The sequence below is a fragment of the Mixophyes fleayi genome, chromosome 5 (genome assembly GCF_038048845.1).
Source record: "Mixophyes fleayi isolate aMixFle1 chromosome 5, aMixFle1.hap1, whole genome shotgun sequence".
Taxonomy (NCBI): Eukaryota; Metazoa; Chordata; class Amphibia; order Anura; family Limnodynastidae; genus Mixophyes; species Mixophyes fleayi.
This window is the reverse complement of record NC_134406.1, coordinates 113885247-113910315: the sequence shown is the minus strand read 5'-3', so window position 1 is coordinate 113910315 and position 25069 is coordinate 113885247. Positions and strand designations below refer to the sequence as shown.

At 41.5% G+C, this 25069-nt stretch overlaps 1 protein-coding gene across 7 annotated transcripts in view; it reads left to right on the top strand.

Moving 5' to 3' along the window:
* CTNND2 (catenin delta 2) overlaps positions 1–25069 on the top strand; it is a 632047-nt gene that overhangs the window by 197171 nt on the left and 409807 nt on the right. For all 7 annotated transcript variants that reach the window (XM_075212716.1, XM_075212719.1, XM_075212718.1 and 4 more), the window contains exon 6: positions 9863–10035. In XM_075212716.1, coding sequence (XP_075068817.1) covers positions 9863–10035 — 173 coding nt within the window. The remainder of the gene's footprint in view (positions 1–9862; positions 10036–25069) is intronic.

The window sequence follows — 25069 nt, the reverse complement described above, 5'->3', positions numbered from 1 at the left end:
CCAAACAAAAAGGCAGTGAAGGGCCCATAGGTAGGAAAACTTGTAATTCTAGGGGAATGCAATGGATCTGCTGAAGTCTCGTCACCCAGTGCATCCACTGACTGACCCTCCATGGATAATCCAGTCAAGATCTGGGGCTCCTTGTCTGGCTCCTGTTTCTTGAAACTCACCGCCCCCTCCACATACATCCAACAATATTCTGCTCAACTGCAGTAACATGACATTGCTCTGGCGCAACTGTGGGTCGTGCTGGGGTCTCCTGGACAAATCCTCTGTTCCGAAGGATAACACTCTCCAACCCTGCACCCATTTCTACTTTGTACCCCACTTCCATCACCTCTAGTGCATCAGGATAGTGGGTACCTTACACCTCCCCCCCTCCTTGTCTAAGTAAAAGATGTCCAGACTAAGACCCCTCACAGTTATACCAATAGAGTAAACACTTAAACATCCACAATTTTGAAATAAACTTTAATTAAATAAAAGACTCCTCAAAACCCTCATCGTCACTTTTATTAAATAAAAAATATTTTAAATAAAAAAATATTTATTGAAAACCAAATGGAAAATTACATTTTATTGTCTTCTTTCTTGATCTGTTGTAGTCCACATGAAAAAATCAAAAAACCTAAACATCACTGTGGCTGAATCACTTATAAATATCCTATGGTATAAATTTATTTAAAGGAAATAGCCCAGGGCGCTTATTTATAGCATTGCATTGCAATGTACTGATTTTACTATATTGTGTGACACTTTGTATAGGAAATGCATTAATTTCTAAGGTATTCATTTTTAATGCAATAAGCATTTGTTAAGGAAATCTGTGTGTAGCTTCGAGAGGAAGTCCTTATTTAGGCTAATTAAGTCTATTCATGTGAGAAACCAACATGTCCTTTTTAGTCTAAATGCACCACAGGAGGTCATTACTGTTGTTCCTGAGTGGCCTTTTGTCCAGTGTGTTAAAACCTGTCTGAACATTGTAAACAGCAGGTGATGTAGGAAATTACAGATACGTGTAAATTTTGTTAAGTATAAATTAAATTTAAATTCATGTTTTGGGAGTCATATTGAATCCTGATAGTAAAAATAACTCAGACTTATTGGGACAAGCGAAGAGTTCAGGGGCTAGCTTGCCCTCTGCTAGGCTGTGTCCAAAACTGTATAAAACAGCACTGGTTATTGTATCCTTATTGTTGACTTTCTGATCACAGGTACCTTCAACTAGTGTGAACTGTCCTTATCAGGACACTTGAGCGAATAAGTCAAATCCACAGGGGAACAAGCGTTGTGCTAACCAGCCTGGGGCTGGTTTTCACTATAATCATGGGACCTCATGCTCATGGTCTCCTTGTTATGGTGGAAACAAGGCAAGGCCGTGTAATGCTGGGGCTGATTAAGGATCTGGGGTCAGAGGGAAGGCACGGTGCTAGATTTTCATATTATATATTTTTATAATAGCTATCATTGGTGGATCATCTTAAGCAACCAAATGAATGGGATCTATGTGTAACCAAATTTGGTGGCTAAAGTTCATGAATTGATTGTGGCTAAGTTCATAGAGAGGGTACATAGTGAGATAAACCTAGAAAATAAATAACACCTGGTCCTGGCACTCAACAAAGATTGGAGGAGCTACTGGCAGTGGGCAGTCATGCCAGGCTCCTGGCACTGGAGAATACATCCCTCTGCATGCCTGAGGTGTGAAAGGGGAAGTGAAGGAGTGTGTTTTGGTGCAAGAGAGAGAAGCTTAGGAGTGTGACCAAGAAAAGAGGTGTAACCATAGCAGAACGCTGCCTGTGAAGTACTGCCAGATGTAGCAGCGGGCGTAGACATGAGAGAGAGATGCTGCAGAGAAAAGAGATACTGTAGAGGAGAGTACTGCCTGAACAGGAAGACTGAATACAGAGGAGCGTACTGCCCAAGATGGTTAGCGATTGTACAGGGGAGAACTGCCTGAGGAGGGAGTATGAGTACAAAGAAGAGAACAACCATAAAGAGGAAAACTAAGTATGAGTGGAGAACTGCCAGTGATGGGGCTAATGTTATAGAGCAGGGATAACAGGAGAAAAAAACTTGATGGGATGCAGAGTCAAGCAATTGCTTACCAATACAGATGTCGAGTGGTATCTATGAGGAGACTAGCTCTGGTCCAGGTATCAACGGGGAGTCCAAATCCCATCCATATGAAGTCCAGATCCCATACAGGTTTCAAGAGAGAATTCAGATCCAGTCCAGGTGTTCAGAGGAAGTCCAGTTCCATCTATGGGGCATATTCAATTAGCTTTCGGATTCGCGGTAACGCGCCGGAACAGCCGCAAAACGTAATACACGGTACCGCAATAATGTGGATTTTCATTCGCAGCCCATAGGGTTGCGAACAAAAATCCGCGTTAATGCGGTACCGTAATACCCGCAAGAACGCGCACTTTTCGCGGTAACACGCGTTACCGTGAATCCGAAAGCTAATTGAATATGCCCCTATGTGTCTGAAGGGTGTCCGTATCTGAACTTGGTGTCCAGAGGGATTCCAGGTCTGTTCAAGATGTTCAACAATGTCCAGTTGCCCACTTATACTACATTATCAAGGAGAGAGAACACAAATTAATTCAGTTTATCCACTGCAGAGCTAGGATTCCCATGGAGACAGTCAATGCCCTTGGATCCCTATTTCAACTGCCTACAGTAATTCCAGACCTGGGGGTAAATGTATCAAGCTGAGAGTTTGTCGGCGGGTTTGAAAAACCAATCAGATTCTAGCTATCATTTATTTAGTAAATTCTACAAAATGATAGCTAGAATCTGATTGGTTGCTATAGGCGACATCTCCACTTTTCATACCCGCCGAAAAACTCTCAGCTTGATACATTTACCCCCTGGTCTTTGTCAGAGCCATAACTAGGGTGGTGCGGGCGGTGCCGTCGCCCCGGGAGCAAGCCCAAAGAGGGCGCAGCAGCCGCCCGCAACCTAGCTCTGCTGCCAGTGTTAAGAAAAGCCTTTGACTTCTGAAGTGGAACGCATGTGCGTTCCACAGACAGGAAGTTACAAATAGCGAACTTCCTGTCTGTGGAACGCGTTCCACTGCAGAAGTCAAAGGCACATCGTGAGTGAAAGGCTCCGCTGCCAGCGTTGGACTAGCTTGCGGGGGGGGGGGGGGGGGGGCGATGATTGATCAATCACTCCGCCCTCTTCACTGGTGGGGTGGAGGAGGCTGCCGTCAGCGTGGGGGGAGGCTGGGATATAGACTGCACTCTTCAGCTGTGCGCTGCCTTAGTTAGGCACAGCACGGCTATGTACTTTTTACAGGCACAGTCTTCTGTTGTTTACATGTGAATGCCCCGTCCCCGCTTCTGACCACATGTATCACAGGAGAGCTTCTGAACCTACTTCCTGCCGGCACTATTATTGAGTGGCTTCATCTGAGGTGTGCTGGGGCGCGCTGTGCAGTAGAAGTGGAAGCGCTCAGAGGCTCCTTCAGAATGAATGGGTCACTGATGTGCAAGGTATGGTCCCCCCTTGCCAGTCTGTCTTACTGCTGCTTGTACCCTAATTTGGTTTCTCTATCCCCCCCCCCTGTCTCCCCTTTGTTTCTATAACAATGTCTTGAAATGCTTTGTATAAGCAGCAGTTATATATAAATGTTCAAACGTGTCATCTGAGATATATACAGTGTGCTGGGCATTTATAGATCAGTCAGAGTTATTTTTTGCATGCTTTAAATAGTCATTAGGGCAGAGAGTCGGTAGTTAATTTATTGGAATCCCACCACTGTGTGTGTGTGTGTGTGTATGTATATATATATATATATATATATATATATATATATATACACACAATTATACATATACGAATTCTTTCAGTAAAGTGCTAGACACACCCACATTAGGCTGGTCACACCCACTTGTCAAATGCCACTCCCACTTAGATGGGGGGCGCCGGTGCCCTGTCTCGCCCAGGACACCAAAATGTCTAGTTACGGCACTGGTCTTTGTGTATGGCAGTGTGAATAACTCTTTCAACTTTGCACTGCACCATAAATGGGACTGAATTTTCTGATAACTGTTCACCTGAACTAATGTTTTGGCCTTGAACTGTCTTAAGACTTATATAAATATTTTTCGTTCTTACCACACTGGTCTTCCAATTAGATTAGATTTCTTATTACAATTTGTCTCAATAAAGATTCTGAAACAATTTTTACAGAGCGTGTTATGACTAGCATAGGTTCATAAGTTTCTAAAAACACCAAAAACAAGAAACTTGCTTTTTTTTGTCGTGCACTAAACAGGGTATTTCACTCCTATAAACTTTATCGATTCTTGTTAAACTTTATCTGGCCTTAATTCAATATATAATATGGTGAAAGATTAAAACTAAAGGGTAAGAATTGTGGAAAAATAAAAATAAAGATGTGTGTTAAAATAAGGGGTAAATATCAGTCTCTAATTTATTGATTCTCCATTTATAGTTTATTTTTATTGTACATGTGTATTTTTACTTAATCCTGTCACATACACACACTGTTTCCTAGGGGCATATTTACTAAACCGCGGGTTTGAAAAATAGAGGTGTTACCTATAGCAACCAATCAGATTCTAGCTTTCATTTATTTAGCGCATTCTAAAAAATGACAGCTAGAATCTGGTTGCTATAGGCAACATCTCCACTTTTTCAAACCCGCAGTTTAGTAAATATACCCCCTAGAGTGATGATTTAAGTAGTGCATTTACAAACAATGTATAATCAAGTGAACCATCGTTATTTATTAAGTCAGTATGAATATGGTCTCACAATCTTTCTCTTAATTTAATGATTGAATGAATAATGAGAAAACTGATTCCCATTTATTCATGTCATTAACATATATGATCTTTTTAAAAGTGTCTAATCAGCGTTTATTTTTTATTTGTATTATCTTTAAATGACAATATTACTAATATAATCCGCCAATTCGTTTTTTTAAGACAGGATATATTTCTGCCAGGATATTTATTCAGCCTTAATTATCATATTACTCAACCTTAAATGTTTAAATTCAATTCTGCGATTTTCCAGCTAAAGCGGGAGATACTCTCTGTGATATTTTGTGGCATCAACATCTCTAAATATAACCTCCCCTTAGATCATGACTATTAGTAGACCCATTGGGGGGTATTCAATTGTTAGCGAGTTCGCTAAAATACTCGCGCTCGAAAAATATTACCGTTAATACGTTAATTATTTGCTGGATTTCAGCTCGCAGCTCCCTGAGCTGCGAGCTGAAATCCAGCGAGTAAATTACCGCATTAACGGTATTTACGCGCATATTACCGTATTAACGGTAATATTTTTTGAACGCGAGTATTTTAGCGAACTCGCTAACAATTGCATACCCCCCATTGTGTGTGTGTGTGTGTGTGTCTGCCTGTCAGTCTGTCTTTAACGTTTTTATCCAGAAATTGAAAATAATTTCTTTAGGGCAAGACAATTAAATTAATAGTCCCATCATCCCACCTTAAATAAATTTGCAACACTGTGACCCCACCATTAACTAGCTCCCATTACCAAAATTACCCCAACAATAAATAAATTGCCCTTTACCCCAATTAAATTAATAGTCCCATCATCCCACCTTAAATAAATTTGCAACACTGTGACCCCACCATTAACTAGCTCCCATTACCAAAATTACCCCAACAATAAATAAATTGCCCTTTACCCCAATTAAATTAATAGACCCCATCCTCAGCTCATCATTAAATTAATAGACCACGGCCCCATCAACCAACATAGCTATATTACACTAGGGCAGCCCAGATAGTTGCATGGCTGCCCAGGTGACCACACTGTGCTCCTTTCTTAGTTTTAAAAAAAAAAAAAAGGACTAACAAGCATGAGGTTTGACCCATGGTGTAATATAGACTACTTGAAGACTCCTAGCAAAGTCTATGGCTAATCTGCCGTTGAACATCACTTACATTGCCTATATAAGATGTTTAGCTCTTCTGTCTGACCAACGAGTTATTTTATGCCTCCCAGTGCTTTGTATCTATAACTGCTGTTGTAGGCCGACTACTCATAACTGCCCTGAGCTTGTTTACTGACTATGCTAATTGGCATTGTACCCTGACGTTGGCTTGTCTTTTGCCCATTATAGTGAGCTACCTTCATTGAACCATGTCTCCGTTCAGATGACATCAAACATATTCTGATAAAACATGTTCTTTCTAACTCCAAAATAAAAAAAATAAAAAACAGATAAATCTCATAAGAACAAGTGTGACAACAGGTGATGGATAACTCTCTTGGCAAAAGCAAGAAGACAAAACTGGAAGGAATCTAGCCACTGGCACACTAGATTGGTAATAGTAAAGAATGAGAGACAGACAATGGCGGAATTAACACCACTGCAGTGGAGCCAGGCATTTCTGGTTCACCCTCCTGAGGCCCCTACTCTGCTTTTCTGAGCACGCAAGAGAAGTGACATTAGCAACTTTACTGCACATGCATTGTCCCCAGTGCAAGCTCAGAGGGGTGGCCTCATGTTGGTGGACCAGCATTAGTGGCTCTCCTCCAAATTTGCTTTGGTACAAGGCTGTGTTCCGCCACTGGGGCTAGGTCACCATGGGCAAAAGTCTAATAATCAGAGCCATATTTGATGAAGTTTGATGGTGAAGCTTCAGCACCAAAACGTAAAGAGTCTACAAAATATCTCAGTTCTTTATTGTATCTCTCTCTTCACATCTTACTGGTGGAATCAGGTACAATGCTGTGAGAGAAAGTGCACCTCCATTGGGATGGTGTCCCTCAACTACCAAATCAGGGTTTCTTATGTTGGGTGAATGTTGCATTAGCTGCTTAACATAGTTTTGATAGCCATATTGTACTAACTGCTAGCCACATAGCACCTACCACTTTAACAGCTAAATTATATTTATTATATTGCACAAACCACCAATTGTTTTTTGCTAGTCAATACAGTTGAAGCAGGAGGTACATTGCTGCCAAAGTGCATGTACTCATTGGAGGTTTGGTTTCTGTGTTTTGTATTCACTGGAAAGTAAACTTAGTCTAAGAGAACCTCAAAATAGTGATCTATTGATCACTATGAGGAGTGCTTTACTGTACTAATTCAATGCTGGATTGAGTAAAAACAAAATGGTGTGCTCTGAAGGTTCATCAAAATCTTGGATGATAAAAAGTCATTATAGTTAGTTTTCCCCATAGAGATCTTTATATCACTATTTTGCAGTTCAGACTGTGAATTCAGTGCAGGGCAAATTACTCCTGTATGTTTGGTGAACTGGAGCCGACTGCATTTGCCTGCACTGCAGCCTTTGTGTTCAGTTTCAGTTCAGTAAACAGGTAGAAAGACATGCTCCCATAACAATTACTGTATGAGTAACTCTCAAGAAATATGTCTAAAAGCTACAAACATAAACTTAGGTGCAAAGTATAACCGCTATCTCTGATGAATAAATCATATCTGGTACTCAGAATAATGTGCTGAACAATGTGCAGTGTGTAAAGTTGAGCCACATCTACTGCCAAGTTATACAAGATTGAGTCATATCTGCTGCTACGTTTAATTCACTGAGCAATATTCATTAGCAAGCATACACAGTTAGCCATACTTGTTTCCAAGTACAAGTAATGTACAAAACAAGTCAAGTCTAAAATTTAGTGCCATCTACTATGCAGAGACATATCTGGTGCCAATTCTAACATACAGATGATAGCTACGTGGTGGAAAGTATAATATGAAAAGCAATGTCTAGTGCCAAATATAATGTAGAGAGAGCCACTTCCGGTGCCAAAAATATTATCCAAAGCATTTACAGACCTCACCATTGTATTAGGCAGAAAGTATGAGACTATAGGGATTCAAAATCACTATATCACTATGGGATTACTTTGTATATTAGCATTAGGAGGTTTTATGGTGGCATTGGAGGCTCTATGCTGGTTTATAAGAAGGGATATTTTATCCCTCAGAATGCACATTTTTATACAATTAAGCCTCTTGTTGCAACAAATTTGACAAAATTAGTGAAAATTCAATTCTATAACAGTTAACACCATTTGAAACCTAAAAAACAATAAGTAGTGAATTCACAGCATGGATTAAGTAGTGAATTCACAGCATGGATTGAGAAAACATGGTTTTGGGTTTAAGAAAAATGTTAGGAAAGCACTTTATGTGCTTTATATTGACTGTACATAAAGGACAATTGATCCTGTTTTACATACATATATATACACAAGTTAACCCGTGCATGATACTCATGCATTCTAGTCAAATCAAGCTACTTAAGGTGTTAAAAAGGTTCTTGTCATGCATTTGGGCCATAGCCCAGGCCTCCTCAGGGGAAGAGCGTTACTTCCCGACGTAAGCGCCCTTTTTTAACGTGGTTTTGTCCACATGTCACCACCTCATCATTCTTCTCCATCACCTCATCCTTCATTTTCATCGCCACATCTATCCAGATGTCTATCCAGACACAGGGATCTCTCTCAGCGGTCCTGAGTATCACACTCCTCTCACTCTGTCACCCCCGGCAACCACCAACCACTCCCCACTGTCACCCCCGGCAACCACCAACCACTCCCAACTGCCACTTCTCCTTCAAGAAATATATATATATATTTTTTAAATCTTTATAAACACTTTTAACAATTAACAAATTAAATTAACAAATTAAAACATCTTAGTATACTAAATTTCAGCCCTTTCTGAATTTTTTTTTCCACACACACTAAGAATTTAGTAGGTCAGTGTATAACTCCTCCCAGCAGGTGGCGCTGCAGCTTGGTTTTATTTTTTCCATACACACACACACACACACACACACACACAGACAGACTAACACACGCCACTAAGCATTTATATTATAGATATTTTAATCATTCACACAGTGCATATCCTTCTCTACAACTTAATGCTTTTATACCGAAATAAATATATCTCCTTATGCCATACTACATTTTCCAAGTCTATATTTGGGAACCCTCCATAGCAAGCAGAAAGCTTTCCATGACTTATTAATTTATTGGCCTATTTATTATATGCCCCCCCCCCCCTATTAAATTTCACCACTTACTGTAATGATATGGGATAATATTTTACAGACATTTATTAAAACATCATCCCTGGTCAGAGCATAGATTAGAAGGCTGTCCCGGCGATGACTTTCCTTACCATTCAAGTCCGAGAATATGTATTTGGCATGCCTGATCTTGTGTGCAAAACTATATTGCAAAAGTAACCGTAGGAGAAAGCAGGTAGATTGCAGAGAGGGATCTGAAGATCCCTCTGCTACAATGCTCTCCCGATAGGGTAGAACGGCTAATGACATCTTCAGATGGCGTAAGCCATGGGGGTCAACCTCCAAAAAGCCTTGCTTTATGGAGCTTATTAATTTGCCCCAGATGGCAGTCACATTGAAAATTATGGGGGCTGCATTTTAATGCGATACTTAGCCTAATGCAGGAGTTATCTATGATATCTCCTGCCTTAGGCTTTTGTTACATAGTTAGGTTACTTAAAAATGCATAAGCCATGTGGAAAAAGCTGTTTCTGCCTGGTTTATGGCTTAATAAATAGGCCCTTTAATCCTGTAATTATATAGCACACAACATTTGTTTTCAATGTTTACTCACAAGTATCACACTGTGAAAAAATGTTTTAAATTGGCAGGTCGGCTTAGGTTGAAGTGTTTTTTTGTATTACAGGAAAGGTAAATATGCATCTGTAACTAGAGGTAGAGGTTAACACACAGTGTTTATCAAAAGCTGACTTTTCTTGATAAATCCTGTACTTCATGTGTTTTTCTACTTCACCGAGATCATCACTGATTGTTCCAAATTACTTTTCTTAACTCAGGGCCCAGCCTCCTATCCCAGAGTGCACTTCAGCTCAATTCTAAGCCTGAAGGGTCTTTCCAGTATTCATCAAGCTACCATAGCAACCAGACCCTTGCCTTGGGTGAAACATCAGCATTGCAGCTCCCAAGCCGCAGCAATCAAGCCAGATCTGCCATTCAGAGCTATACTCAAGTAAGTGGTCAAGTGCAGTAGCTCCAAGCTGTAATTCAAAGCACATTTTTACATTCAGGTCATATATCATTGAATCAAATTATTATTTTAGTTAAGATCTATGTCTGATGAAGAACTTAGCCACATTTGATTTATTTTTTAAACATATTTGTTAATAAATGTTGAAGAAACATTTACAATACCCTTGAAATGACAACTGATATCACAAAATGCCAAATATTTGTTATTTCTAGATTAGGAACCACTTACAGATATACATGCCCTTGGTGTACCTGCTTATCGAATGCACAGATACAACTTTGTTATAAAAATGTGATCTAGAAAAGGGGTTAATGATGTAACAGCTATTTTACTGTTACAGAACACAGTGCAGTTAGGTTTGCTCAATTTGTAAAATTTTCTTCCCAAGACATTAGAAGATCATGTAGTAGGTGTTACTGAATAGATACGATTGTGTGCAAGTTGCAGCTAAAAGATGCAGAAGCAAAAGACAGATGTGCACTTGTTTAAAGAGAAGGTAACCAGGCAAACTTAGAGCTGCCCCTTCCCTTTGCCAGAAGTAGCAGAGCAATTAAAGTAAAGTGGTCGGTCAGGGGTGCATTTTAGCTGAAACTTCAATGGGAAGCATAATGTGCTGTCATTGCATCTCTGTTGCACTGAAAAACAATATAATTAAAATATTGAATATTAAATACATGACAGATTATTGGAACATATTATCAGTCTCCTTATTTCACCAAATGTTATTTATAAATCAAATGAGGTTGAATTGTCAGGTTAATGAAAGTACTGAGAAAGTAATTGTAAATGAAAATATTATGTGTGTCAGGCTGTTTATATTGCTTATAGGCTGATAACTGTTTTCTGACTGCGTGAACATAAACAATCTATTCAGGCTGCAGTCTTTGAGTGCTACAAACAAAATAAAATAGTCACTACACTTATAAACATCTAAACTATTGAGAATCTGAATTAAATTGAGCTTTTGTCCATATTCAATAGTACTGTGTCTGTGATACTTTTCTTAGCTCTCACAATTTCAGAGCACCATGGCAACATCAACTGCTATTTGCTCCACTTAGTGTTTTCACAAAACAATGTAATCCAGGAGCCTGTCTTCAGACCTAGTATGGAGTTAAACACAGGTGCGTGGAGAGAACAGTCTGGTGTAGTTAACTCTGTAATGGAATGGCTGGCGATCCTCAAGACAAGGATATCAATCAAGTGTGGTTTTTTTATACATATTTTTCCAATTTCCTAGCTTTTGTGTTCCTTTCATAAGAGTGATCGGCCTCAGTAACACAGGTAGGCAGTGCTTAGACATGATTAGCAAAACTGTACCTAGGACACACGGTTTGTGCACAAGTAGTACCTTAGCTGTGGATCAGTTTATGCCAGTGTTTCCCAACTCCAGTCCTCATAGAGCTCTAACATTGCAGGTTTTCCAGGTCACAAGTGAAATAATTAGTACCACCTGTGGATATTTTAAAATGTGTGAGTAATGAATACAGCTGTGCTCAAGCAAGAAAATGTGGAAAACATGCACTGTTAGTGCCCCTTGAGGAATAGTTTTGGAAATTATTGAGTTATGCATTTCATATGTTTGCTCATATGTATGTCTGCAACACATAAAAAAGTGCAAAAATGCTAAAAATAAATAAATTTAGTTTGACCCAACTGTGACCTTGTATGGTCACAATAACTGTTCTTTCAACATTATATCATGATGGGATACGAATAAAAATTTCTGTTGTTACAATAATAAGCAATTGAAATTATTTCATATCTCCTAACAGACCCTTTATTTTAGATGTAGATGCACATATTTTAGGTAATAACCATTACTCGCAATAAAACACAGAAATGAATGAGTATTACTTTCCACATATCTGTTTCTTGGTAAATTAACAAAGGTACCAGTATAGGTACTTTAACATATTCATAAGTAGTATAAATAACATAATCAGACAATTATAAATCATAAATAATGTAAATGTTTAATAAATACAAAAATGTACATTGAGAAAAGTTTTTGATAGATTAAGAAAAGTAATATTTACAGATAATTAGAATGTTTCTATGTATGAATTTGATTGTATTACTAATAATTATTTATCATGATTTAAAGTGCAGTGACCAATATGACAATATTAATTCATGCATAAACACACTACAATAAATCAGTAGATTATATAGTTGAATGCTTGAATTTCAATCTTTAACCCTGCCCAGAAAGCCCAGTCCACATCTTACGTTCTTCCTCCATGCTGGCTGCCGAGGTCATATGCGAACTGGTACCAATCACAAACATACTAAGGCGCTGTGCGCAGGCGCAGAGAACTCCACACACAGGACCCGACATCCAGGAACACATCTGTGCAGCGAAGAGAGGCGGCCAGCGTGGAGGAAGGACGCAAGACGTGGACCGAGTTTCCCAGGCAACCATCCAGGTACATGGGTGAATTCACCGATCACCCCCGTCCTTTAACAACCAACCACCGCTGTAAGGTAATTCATTGTGAGTAAATTATATATGGACCAAACCTGTTTTTCCCTGCCATTGGCAGACCCACGCATAGGCAGGGCCGCCATCAGGGGGGTACGGGGGGTACTGTTGTACCGGGCCCGGGCTCACCAGGGGGCCCGGCGGCGGCGCAGCACAAACTTACCAGGGGGCCCGCTGTCTTCCAGTCCACCGCGTCTGTAATCAACAGGAGCAGGCATTTTTTGAGGGGGTGGGGGGGGTTCATCGGGAGGGGGGGCCCTGCCTGCATCATTTGTACTGGGCCCCATGATTTCTGATGGCGGCCCTGCGCTTAGGAGTGGACACTAGGCTCCACATCGAGAACTTATCTTATTCCACAATCACACTTTAGCCTCTGTGAGAGGATCCAACTACTGGATAAGGACTTGAAAGAAAGACTTTAGAAAAGTTTTCTCTTTACCCCTTGTGTCAACTGATGCTATATACTTGTTGGCAGCATTGTTTATGGTACATCCCATTTTTGACCACCCTGCCTGCTTTATATTTTTTATATTTATATATTGCACATTGTTGTGTAAGTTTATATCATTGCACTGATTTATTTTTTATCTTGACCTGCTTAAAACTATACATATGTTGAAAATAACTGCATGGACTTTGTAATCAATTGTTATAGAATTGACACCCACCAAGACATATCCTACGGACCCACACTGACATCATCTTTACAATTAACTAGAAATGTTCACTGACCCCCATGTTCTGGTTTTGGTTTTGCTTTGTGATCTGGATTAACTTTGTATTTTGGTTTTGGTTTTGATTTTGGCAAAACCGCCCTTGCGTGTTTTGGTTTTGGATCCCTATTTTTTTCCCTAAAATCCCAATTTTTTTTGCTAAAATCACATAATTTTGCTCTTTTTTTTCTCCCTACAATATTATTAGAGATGCTCAGACTCCGTTCCCCGAGAACCGAACACACCCGAACTTAGGGGATCCGAGTACCGATCCGGCTTGGTTCTTACGCAGTGTTTCGGAAACGAAAACGAGGTGAAATGACATCGTTACGTTCTCGGATCTCGGGAGTTTTAAATTCTAGAAGCACCGCCCTCTGCAGCAATCTAGCGCCATTTCACAGAGGGACACAGAAGGGGTAGCACAGTCTGTAGAGCAGTTGGGCAGCAAGCTAGATAGAATAGAAAGAGCATTGTTCAACAAAATCTTCAGTGACATTTTTGAGAGCTCCATTGCTAAATATCATTGCTGAAATACAAATACTTGGGCTGGCAGGCTTTTCTTCTCAATTTGCAGTCAAATTGTACTGTGTTCTATAGGTTACACACAAAGAGGAGTGCTCCATTGCTAAGTGTCCTTGCTGAAATACAAATACTAGTCCTGGCAGGCATTTCTTCTGAATTTGCAGTAAAATTCTACAGTGTTATATAGGTTACACACAAAGAGGAGTGCTCCATTGCTAAATGTTGTTGCTGAAATACAAATTATAGACCTGGCAGGCTTTTCTTCTGAATTTGCAGTCAAAGTGTATGGTGTTATCAAAATGGATTCACAGCAGTACACAGAAGAGCAGAAGCACCAAGCAGCTGCTGGTACCAGTCATGATGATAGTAATCCCTCTGCGTTTTTTGGTAAAGCCTATGTAAAAATGCATAGTGTTTTTAAGTCAGGGAAACTAAAATGTAAAAAAACACCTTTTACCATGGTCAAGAAAAAAAGACCTGTAATCCAGGCAAAGTTATCTGCAGAAAAAAATAAAATTGCCAACATGTCATTCTACACACGCAGTGGCAAAGAAAGAATGAGGGCTTCGCTTTGCTCTATGAGTGCAAGATCTTGTCATTCGGACTCCAAAAGTGGTGTCCAAATACTTTTACGTGTAAAAGCCGAGCTGGAAGAAAACAGAAAGGCATTAGAGTAAAGTGTATGTTCAGATTCAGAAATGATACAAATCTCTGAAGAGAGTCCATCCACTAGTGCTATGTGTAATTGTGACCACTCTGATAGTGTACCTATAAAGAAGGCCCCTTTCAGCATTTCTACAGATGTGTGCCTGAACAGCCCGAATGTAGCCGGTCATACACCAATTGAGGATGCCACTTTGAAATTGCAACAGGATGAAGGTGATATTTGTGTAGCCGACTAGGGCGCTAATGAGGATGTTGATGAGGATGATTTTGTGTAAGTCCTGCACCAGTGGAAGCAGTTCTGGCACGTAATAAGAAGAAGGCCATTGTCATGCCTGGACGTAAGACCAAAAAATCCACTTCTTATGTGTGGAATTATTTTTACCCAAATCCTGACAACAGTTGTCTAGCCATTTATAGTGTATGTAAAGCCACAGTCAGTCGAAATAGGGACCTTAACGATCTAGGAACCTCATCCACGTTACGCCATTTGAAGCGAGTACATGGCAAGCTGTTGGAAAAATCAGAAAGTTATTCTAAAAAAATAACAACAAGCAGTCCATCATCAGCTAGGACCCTTCTCTCCCCTACATCCTGACGCTTGTAATCTACACCCACAACACCGTCCTCGTCAATATCCTCAGTAGCGATCAGAGTTAGGCCTGCATCCAAGTTGCTAAGGCTAGATGACTGCTCCACTATCCTGGATTCCTCAGAAGAATTCTTGAGCATTAGTCCCACTGCTGCTGCTGCTGCTGGGTGTGAATCTTTATTCCAGAAGCAGACCAAGAAGAAGACTACTAGTAGTGTACAACAATTGACTGTTAAGCAATTCTTTGCAAAAGAAAGCAAGTATGAAAGCCAGTCGCAAAGCGGATCACAGACGCCATGGCAACTATGCTAGTATTAGATCTGCGTCCAATGTCCACTATTAATGCAGCTGGTTTTAGACAGTTACCTGAGGTCTTGTGTCTCCGTTACCAATTCCATCACGACACCATATCAGTAGAAAGGCTATTCCTCACCTCTACCAGATGGTTTGTATAAATGGTATTATTGAGCTGCAAAATGCCATTCTACCCACTGTACACTTAACCACAGATATGTGGACAAGCGGAACTGGGCAAACTGAAGAATATATGATTGTGACAGCCCACTGGGTTGGTGATTCGCCTTCACCAGCAGGAACAGCAGCAACATATATCCAAGTATATCACATTTGTCAGAGGCAGGCTACTCTGAGTATCACCAGCTTCACTAAGAGGCATACATCTGACAATCTATTACAAAAACGAAGGGATGTCATTGCAACATGGCTTATCCCGCTTATGGATATGTAATTTCTGATAACACCACCAATATTGTTAGAGCATTACAGCCGGAGGAATGCCATCACATTCTTTTTTTTGCTCACACAATCAACTTGGGGATACAGAACTTTTTCAAAAATGACAATGTCATGCAGGAGATGCTGTCTGTGTCCTGAAATATTTAGGGTCATTTTCAGCATTCTGCAACAGCATGTAGGAGAATGCAGCAGCTGCAAGAAGAATAGAATTTAGGGGGAATGTATTTTAGTCCAGCGCAGTGGAGAATACTTTCCATGTTGTGCAAGGTGCTGAAACCACTCTAAGTAATAACCTGTGAAGAAAGTTCAGATACTGTTAACTTGAGTCAAGTGATTCTCCTAATTAGACTTTTTGAAAAGCAGCTAGAGAAATTGAAGGGGGAAAATGAAACAAAGCAATTCCGCTGTTTATGTTGGATTTGTAGATTAAGTACTTTATTCGCTTCTCCAGGATCCAAGAGTTATCAACATCTTGAAATCGGATCATTACATTTTGGCAACTGTACTTGATCCTAGGTTTAAGAGCTATGTCTTCTCTTTCTTTCCAACTGACCCAAATCTGAAGAGATGCAATGAGCTTCTGGTCAGGAAGCTGACAGCTCAAGTGGTACATGACACAATGACGTCTCCCCCTTCAGTTTCTCTGAAAATTGCCGCCAGGAAAAAACTTAGCTTTCCCAAGACACCCAGTGCTGATGCAGATGAGTCTACTCAACATTTTGACATTTGGTCTGGTGTAAAAGATTTGGCCAAAAATCGTGATGGCTTTTCCGTAAAATTAACTACAAATTCCATGAGTAAGGCCATTACCGGCAATTACATTAAAGTACACAGACTTATTTGATGGTGGATTGCAGCGGGATGAATTAGTATTGTTTGAGGATGATGTACCCACTGATGAGGGGGAATATGATAACAGTGTAGATTGCAGGTGCTGAGATCCAGCTGAGAGAAGGGAGCTAGCTGATGCTGGTATGCTTGGTAATATTTAGGGTAGAATGGCATGTTTTTCTTTAAAAGGGTACAAGCCTTTTATTTACATTTTGGTTTCCCCGACTTAAAACCACTATGCACTTGAACATAGGCTTTAGCACATGAGGTAGAGGGATTAGTATCATCATGACTGAGACTGGAGAGGGACTAGAACAATGTTACTGGAGAGCGACAAGGACACTGCCACCCCTCCTGTTTCTGTATGAGCTATGACACAATAAAATGTGTCTGGAGACTTCTAATAACACTGCCAGCCCTATTATTTGAATTTCTGTTTCAGCACTAAACACTGCCATCTCCTATTTCTGGGTGAGCTATGGCACCGTACAATGTAACTGCAGATTTTGAAGAATGCTGCCAACCCTATTATTTCGATTTCAGCAATGACAATTAGTAATGATGCTGTCCTGTTGGTGTGTTAGCTAAATAACTGATTAAAATGTGACTGCAGATTTAGACCAAGACTGCCACCCCTATTATTTCTAATTCAGCAATGACAATTAGCAATGGAGCAATGCAGCTCTCCTGAATGTCACTGGAGACTTTGAAGAACACTGCTACCCCTCCTCTTTCTTCTCTACCTATGACGCTACCCAACTACACTAGATACTGCCAAGAACCGTGCTATCTCTTCTGTGTCCATCTGTGAAATGGCGCTGGATCGCTGTGGAAGGTGATACTTGTAGAATCCAAAATTCGTCAGATCCGACGAACTAACAATGACGTTTTGCCTCTTTTTTAATTCCGAGGGCGTGCAAAAGTACCGAGCAGGCTCGGCTCTGTACTCGGATCGCCAAAGTTCGGGAGTGCTTGGTTCTCCAGGAACCAAGCCTGAGCATCTCTACAATTATCCCATTGCGTCTGGGAATACCTATTTTGTTACTAACCATTTTGGGGATCGAACCACTCCATTTCTACCCATGGCAGTACACACATCCAAACTATTCAGGGAAGCGCTGGCCCACCAGCACACTCCTTTAGACTAAGTAGTCTCATTTACCTATTATACAAATAAAAGGATATCATATTGGAGCTGCATCATGTTAAAAGCTTGTGGTACATCTGATTAAACCACATACACCACAAATACCGAGATATCTTGTTTGGAAGTTGAACAATAGGGGCGAGATTTGATATACCTAACTTACAAACAACGGTATAATACGTTGGAGTTATATTACACTAAGCACTCTTGGTACATTTGATTGAAACACATACTCCATTAACATTGGGACATTGTGTTTGAAGCTGAATAACATTAAGCATGAAATCTTTGTTTATTTCAACATCAGCCAACTACATGGTATTTAGACAGAGCGGCCTGATTCATTGAGGAAAGTAAAGCAGAAACAGGAGTAACTTTGTACTTTGGCAAAACCATGTTGCATTTGAGGGAGAGGTACATTTAAAATGTAGGATTTATATTTGAAGTAGGACATGTCCTAGATCAACTTTATAGATAACTTTAAATATCAAATATTTGTGTGCCACATGAAAAAGCAGCCAGTATTTTATTTATGTGCAAAATAATAAACTATTTGCACCCCTTACGTTGTAACATGGTTTGTTAAGGAGAAAGCTTACTCCTTTTTTTGCCTTACTTTCCTTAATGAATCAGGCCCAGCGATACTAACTCTGCTTATTGGTAACATCACTCCTTGCTCTTGTCTTTGAAGTAGTTTCCAGTCAGTTTATTCAATTCATAAAGAGTCATATTTAACAAATGGAATTTATCACTCTGAAGCCACAGGAGCCACATTATAGCGAATAGTCTGTTTTTTTCACATGCTGTGAATTGATCAATGTGCTCAGTTGTATTGAACAATTTTCATTTATTACTTTGTAATAGATGTTGCTGTTTTTATAAGTAAAAAGCTATGCCACTAGTGTTTTTTAAATTGTCATAATTGTTTTTTTACTGGCTGTCCAGCATAATCCAATTTGTTTTTATGAATTCTATTTATATTGGGGACACCACAGTCTCCATGGACAGCTGCTGACATACCTATTTAAGATTGATATCACTAATCAGTGCCCATAGGGAGGGATTAGGCTCTGGATGTTCAAATAATAAATATCTATTGTCTGCACAAAAGGCACATTTAGCTACTTTTTTTAGAACTCCATGTCCTGCCTGGTCAAACTTGCCCTGATCTCCAATGTTTCAAGTGTTCCCTCAAAACTCATCTCTTCCCGATTGCCTACCACACCCCATTCTTAAACAACTCTCTCCTCCAACTCCACCTGCACATACACTAGTTTCCCACTACTCCCATTTTCTCCATTTGTTTCCTCGTCCCTCTAGAATGTTAGCTCTCTACATCTCGTCTCCTGTCCTCAACACCTCGTCCTCTTCATCATCATCACCATTTATATATATATATAGCGCCACTAATTCCGCAGCGCTGTACAGAGAACTCACTCACATCAGTCCCTGCCCCATTGGGGCTTACAGTCTAAATTCCCTAACGCACAGACACACACAGAGACAGACAGACACACACACACAGAGACAAACAGACACAGACTAGGGTCAATTTGTTAGCAGCCAATTAACCTACTAGTATGTTTTTGGCGTGTGGGAGGAAACCGGAGCACCTGGAGGAAACCCACGCAAACACGGGAGAACATACAAACTCCTCACAGATAAGGCCATGGTCAGGAATTGAACTCATGACCCCAGTGCTGTAAGGCAGAAGTGCTAACCACTACGCCTCCGTCCTCTTGTAAAGGTTTCTTAAATTCGAAGTTGTGTCTTCTGCTATTGACTGTTCTCTTGCTCCAATATTGTTTCTATTGGTATTGTGTACTGCTTGTGTATTGTTGACTGCAGAATTTATGGAGCCTCATAAATTGATTCTGATTAATTTAAAGTGCAAGCCACAACCAGTGAGCAAATGCAGGTTCCACCAAGAATGGTCCACTGAGAAATCCACAGAGCCATGTCATTATGTTGCAATGCACCATCACACTAGACAACGCATGTTTGCGAATAAAATGGTACACAGAGTACAGGTAAATGTACTCCAAGCTGTGAAGGAGGGTAATATTGATATTTTTTCAGTTGAATTCTCTTTCACCATGTTCTCGCATGTGGTGCCAACGAAAGAATTTTATATTCCTGAGTTCTTGTTTTCAACAGTGATGTTGAACTGTTTGTTGTCACGGGCACTAGGAGTCTTTACCCAGGGATCACCAGGTGATAGGCTTACCAGAGCAGTATAGGTGGTAATATGGTACTCTGGTAGCAGGGTGATCACGGAACAGGAAATAGCAGATGATGAGATGCTCAGGAAAGTCTATGACTAGCAGCACTGGCAATATGGAGGTAGTAATACACGAGGAACTGTATGGACAAAGGACACGTGAAGGTAGTCAGTGGTCTGCGGTAGCAAGTTGTACCACTGCTATAGTGAGGAGGAATGTCCAACAGAAACGAGGAGGTGATGAGAGTCAGCGGTCTGCGGATAGCAAGTTGTACCGCTGTCTGAGTGAAGGAATGGAATCCAAGTGGAGGTATCCGGGGAGTCAGTGGTCTGCGTTAGCAAGTTGTACCACTGCTATGTGAGAGGATACTGGAACAGGTGAAACTGTAAACAGGAGTCAGTGGTCTGCCACTAGCAAGTTGTACTACTGAATATATATGTGAGGAGGTGCACGGGGAGAGACTGCAACACAATATATACACGGGCACCTTGACTTTGATCCACAGTAATATGCACAATATAAATGTATAAATGACTGAACAACACTGCCAATATAGAAAGTCTCTTGAAGTAATCCGGCATGAGATAACACAGTCAATGATGGCAATAGACTCAGCGGATAGTACACTCCAGAGGAGAACCAACACAGTCCAGCAAGGTATGCAATACACAGCACAGTAAATGGGAAGTATGCATACCGTGGTTCAGGAGAAGGCAGTCAGACAGGAGTGCAGAGATACCTGAAGGGCAGGAGGCCAGCAGGATACAAGTCCCTGGATGGGTGAAGCAGGGGTCTAGCAGGTGCAGCGCACAGGTAGGTAGACCAGCAGGGAACACAGGAAGACGTGGAGAGCGGATCAGCAGTAGATGGATGAGTAGCGCTGAGAAGTAACAGCAGCGGGTCTCTGCGGGAACACGGAGGTAACCAATAGCAACCAGCAGGTGCAGTAACGATGGGACACCGGAGCAGAGTTGAACTGGAACAGATGATCACGGAGAGTAGCGGGTAGCAATAGTGGCAGCAGACTCAAGGAAACACGGTAGAGTTGACAAGGACTGAAGACTGAAGCGCACAGAGGCAGCGGATAGGAATCAGCTAAACAGTCACGATAAAACACAGACGGGTTGCAGGTTGAAGACTGTAGTGCACGGAGGCAGCGGATAGGAATCAGCTAGCAGTCACGATGATGAAACACAGACGAGTTGCAGGTTGAAGACTGTAGTGCACGGAGGCAGCGGATAGGAATCAGCCAAACAGTCACGATGATGAAACACAGACGAGTTGCAGGTTGAAGCCTGTAGTGCACGGAGGCAGCGGATAGGAATCAGCTGGCAGTCACAATCATGAACAGGTGAGTGGATGTGGTTGAAGCCTGTAATGCACGGAGGCAGCGGATAGGCATCAGCTAACAGTCCCAATGATACATGGTAGAGTTGAAGTGATTAGAAGACTGTAGTGCACGGAGGCAGCGGATAGGAATCAGCTCACAGTCACGATGATACAGTAGATGGTAGAAGTGGTATGGGAACCACAGTAGCAGAAGTGGTTTGGAAACCACAGAGGTAGAAGTGGTTTGGAAACCACAGGAATCAGCAGGGCTGAATAAACAAGGAAACACAGGAACACCTTCAGAGACTCATGGGGAATGAGACTCCAAGATCAGGCAACGTGGTGTTGACCACAGGTGCTTAATATAGGGAGGTTGCCTGATCTGCCAATTAAGTTAAAGGAACATACACTGGAGGTATAGAAAGGGCTGCGCATGCGCAGTCCCTCAGGATGGAGGACGGCCACGGTTCCTAAATGTCCGGGAAGAAGCACTCACAGTCCGGTGAGTGACAGTACCCCCCCTTTTAAAGGTGGGCACAGAACGCCTGGAACCGGGCTTGTCCGGATTTTTGGAATAAAACTTCTTCAGAAGGGCAGGAGCATTAAGATCTTCAGCTTTGATCCATGAACGCTCTTCAGGACCAAAGCCCTTCCAATGAACGAGGAAACGGAGGACTCCTCGCGAAATTTTTGCATCCAATACCTCAGTAATCTCGAAATCCTCCTCCTGATGAACTTGAACTGGCTGCGGTGCTGAGGAAGGAGTCGAGAAACGGTTGATGATGAGAGGTTTGAGCAAGGACACATGGAAGGCATTGGAAATCCGAAGATTCTTAGGAAGAAGAAGTTTAACACATACTGGATTGATAACTTGAATGATCCTATATGGACCAATAAAACGAGGGGCGAATTTCATAGATGGAACCTTCAAACGAATATTTTTGGTAGATAACCAGACACGATCTCCAATTTTTAGTGGTGGAATAGCCCGCCTCTTCTTATCTGCGAAAGACTTATATTTGTTAGATGTCTTCTTTAAACAGGTTTTGACCTGAGACCAGATATTTTTGAAGGTCTGACAAGCAGTCTCCACAGCAGGAACTTGGGTGGGCGGGAGGGCAGGAAATTCCGGAAAAGACGGATGGTGACCGTAGACCACAAAGAATGGAGTTTTGGATGATGACTCATGGTACATGTTGTTATGGGCGAATTCAGCCCAAGGGAGCAATTCTACCCAGTTGTCTTGGTTGGCTGAAGAGAACATCCTAATAAAAGTCTCAAGATCTTGATTGACTCGTTCCGTTTGTCCGTTAGATTGCGGATGGTAAGACGATGAGAGTGCTAATCGTATGCCCAAGGTTTTACAAAGGGCCCGCCAGAATCTGGAAACGAATTGTACTCCTCTATCTGACACAATCTCAGACGGACATCCATGGATGCGGAAGATTTCTTTAATGAAATGTTCAGCCAGAGTAGACGAGGAAGGTAAACCGGACAGAGGGACGAAATGAGCCATCTTCGAAAATCTGTCTACCACTACCCAAATAGTATTGTGATTCTTACTTGGTGGCAAATCAGTAACGAAATCCATACTAATATGGGTCCAAGGCTTGGACGGAATGGGTAGTGGTCGCAGCAACCCTGCTGGAGTTCTGCGGGAGGATTTGAACTGAGAACATAAATCACAGGAAGCAATAAACTCTTTGACGTCTCTCCTCATTGAAGGCCACCAGTAACTACGAGAGAGAATCTCAAAGGTCTTATGTTCACCGGCGTGTCCAGAAAAACGAGAGGCATGGAACCACGAAAGGATTTTCCTCCTCAGAGTAGGAGGCACGAGGGTCTTCCCAAATGGTAGCATTTTGGTGGATGAAGCAGCCAGAGAAATACATTTGGGGTCTAGAATAGCATGGTTGGGAACCTCTTCTACATCAGAGGACGTCACAAAAGCTCGAGATAGAGCGTCAGCTTTCTTGTTCTTAGCAGCTGGTTTGAAGGTTATAATTAATTCAAAACGGGAAAAGAAAAGAGACCATCTTGCTTGACGAGGGTTCAAGCATTGAGCAGATTGCAAATATGACAAGTTCTTATGATCCGTGAAGATCGTCACCGGATGGCGAGCTCCTTCCAACAAGTATCTCCATTCCTCTAATGCAGCTTTGATGGCCAGCAACTCCTTGTCCCCGATAGTATAGTTTTTCTCTGCGGGCAGAAGACCCCGAGAGTAGAAGGCACAAGGATGTAATTTTTGTTGCTCCGAGCGTTGGGAGAGAATAGCTCCTAAGCCCACATTAGAGGCATCTACTTCTAGGAAGAAGGGGAGTGTCACATCAGGTTGTCGCAGAATGGGAGCAGACGAGAAGGACTCTTTGAGGATTTGAAAGGCTTGGAGAGCCTCAGATGACCATTGCTTAGTATTAGCCCCTTTCCGAGTTAAGGCCACAATGGGAGATGCAATGGATGAGAAGTCTTGAATGAAGCGTCTATAGTAATTGGCAAAACCTAAAAAACGCTGGATGGCACGAAGAGTAGTTGGCTGAGGCCAATGTAGTACAGCATTTACTTTGTCTGGATCCATCTTCAGGCCAACTCCGGAAACTATATACCCCAAGAATGGAATCTGGGGTAACTCGAATGAACATTTTTCCAATTTACAGAACAACGAGTTTTTCCGTAGTCTGGAGAGGACCTCTGCCACATGTTGGTGATGAGAAGGCAGGTCCTGTGAGAAGATCAATATGTCGTCCAGGTAGACAACGACACATACATATAATAAGTCCCGAAAGATCTCATTGATGAAACCCTGGAAAACCGCGGGGGCATTACACAGCCCGAAGGGCATTACTAAATATTCGTAATGCCCATCTCTGGTGTTAAACGCGGTCTTCCATTCGTCACCGGAACGGATTCTAATTAAATTGTAGGCACCACGAAGATCCAACTTAGTAAATATCCGAGCTCCCTTGATGCGATCAAATAGCTCAGTGATCAGCGGAATGGGATACCGATTCTTGATAGTAATGGCGTTGAGTCCACGAAAATCTATACAAGGGCGTAATGATCCATCCTTCTTTTTGACGAAGAAGAACCCAGCTCCAGCGGGAGAGGTGGAAGGTCGAATGAACCCACGCTGGAGATTCTCCTGTATGTACTCAGATGTGGCTTGAGTTTCAGGTAACGAGAGAGGATAGACCCGACCCCTGGGAGGAGTCTTGCCAGGTAGAAGGTCGATCGGACAATCCCAAGAACGATGAGGAGGAAGACGTTCAGACTGAGCTTTATCAAACACATCGGCAAATGAAGCATACTGCGGAGGGAGTCCCGGGGAGGAAGATGAGATGGAAGATTGCTGTACTTTAAGAGGAATAACTTGAGAGAGACAACGATGGTGACATTCAGGCCCCCAAGACGTAACTTGAGGGGTGCGCCAGTCAATCTGGGGAGAGTGACATTGAAGCCATGGAAGGCCTAAGACAATCGGACTTGTCGTAACAGGAAGAATTAAAAACGAAATTTCTTCATGGTGTAGTACACCAATCTGAAGGGTTACTGGAGACGTACTCTGGGTGATGAGACCATTGATGAGACGTGATCCATCTATAGCCGTCACAGTAATGGGTGTTTTTAAAGTGATCACTGGTAGGGACCATTGATTCACTAGTGATTTAGAAATGAAATTTCCTGCTGCTCCGGAATCAATCAATGCCTGTGACTCAAAGGATTTGGTAGCAAAGGAAATCGTAACATCGAAAG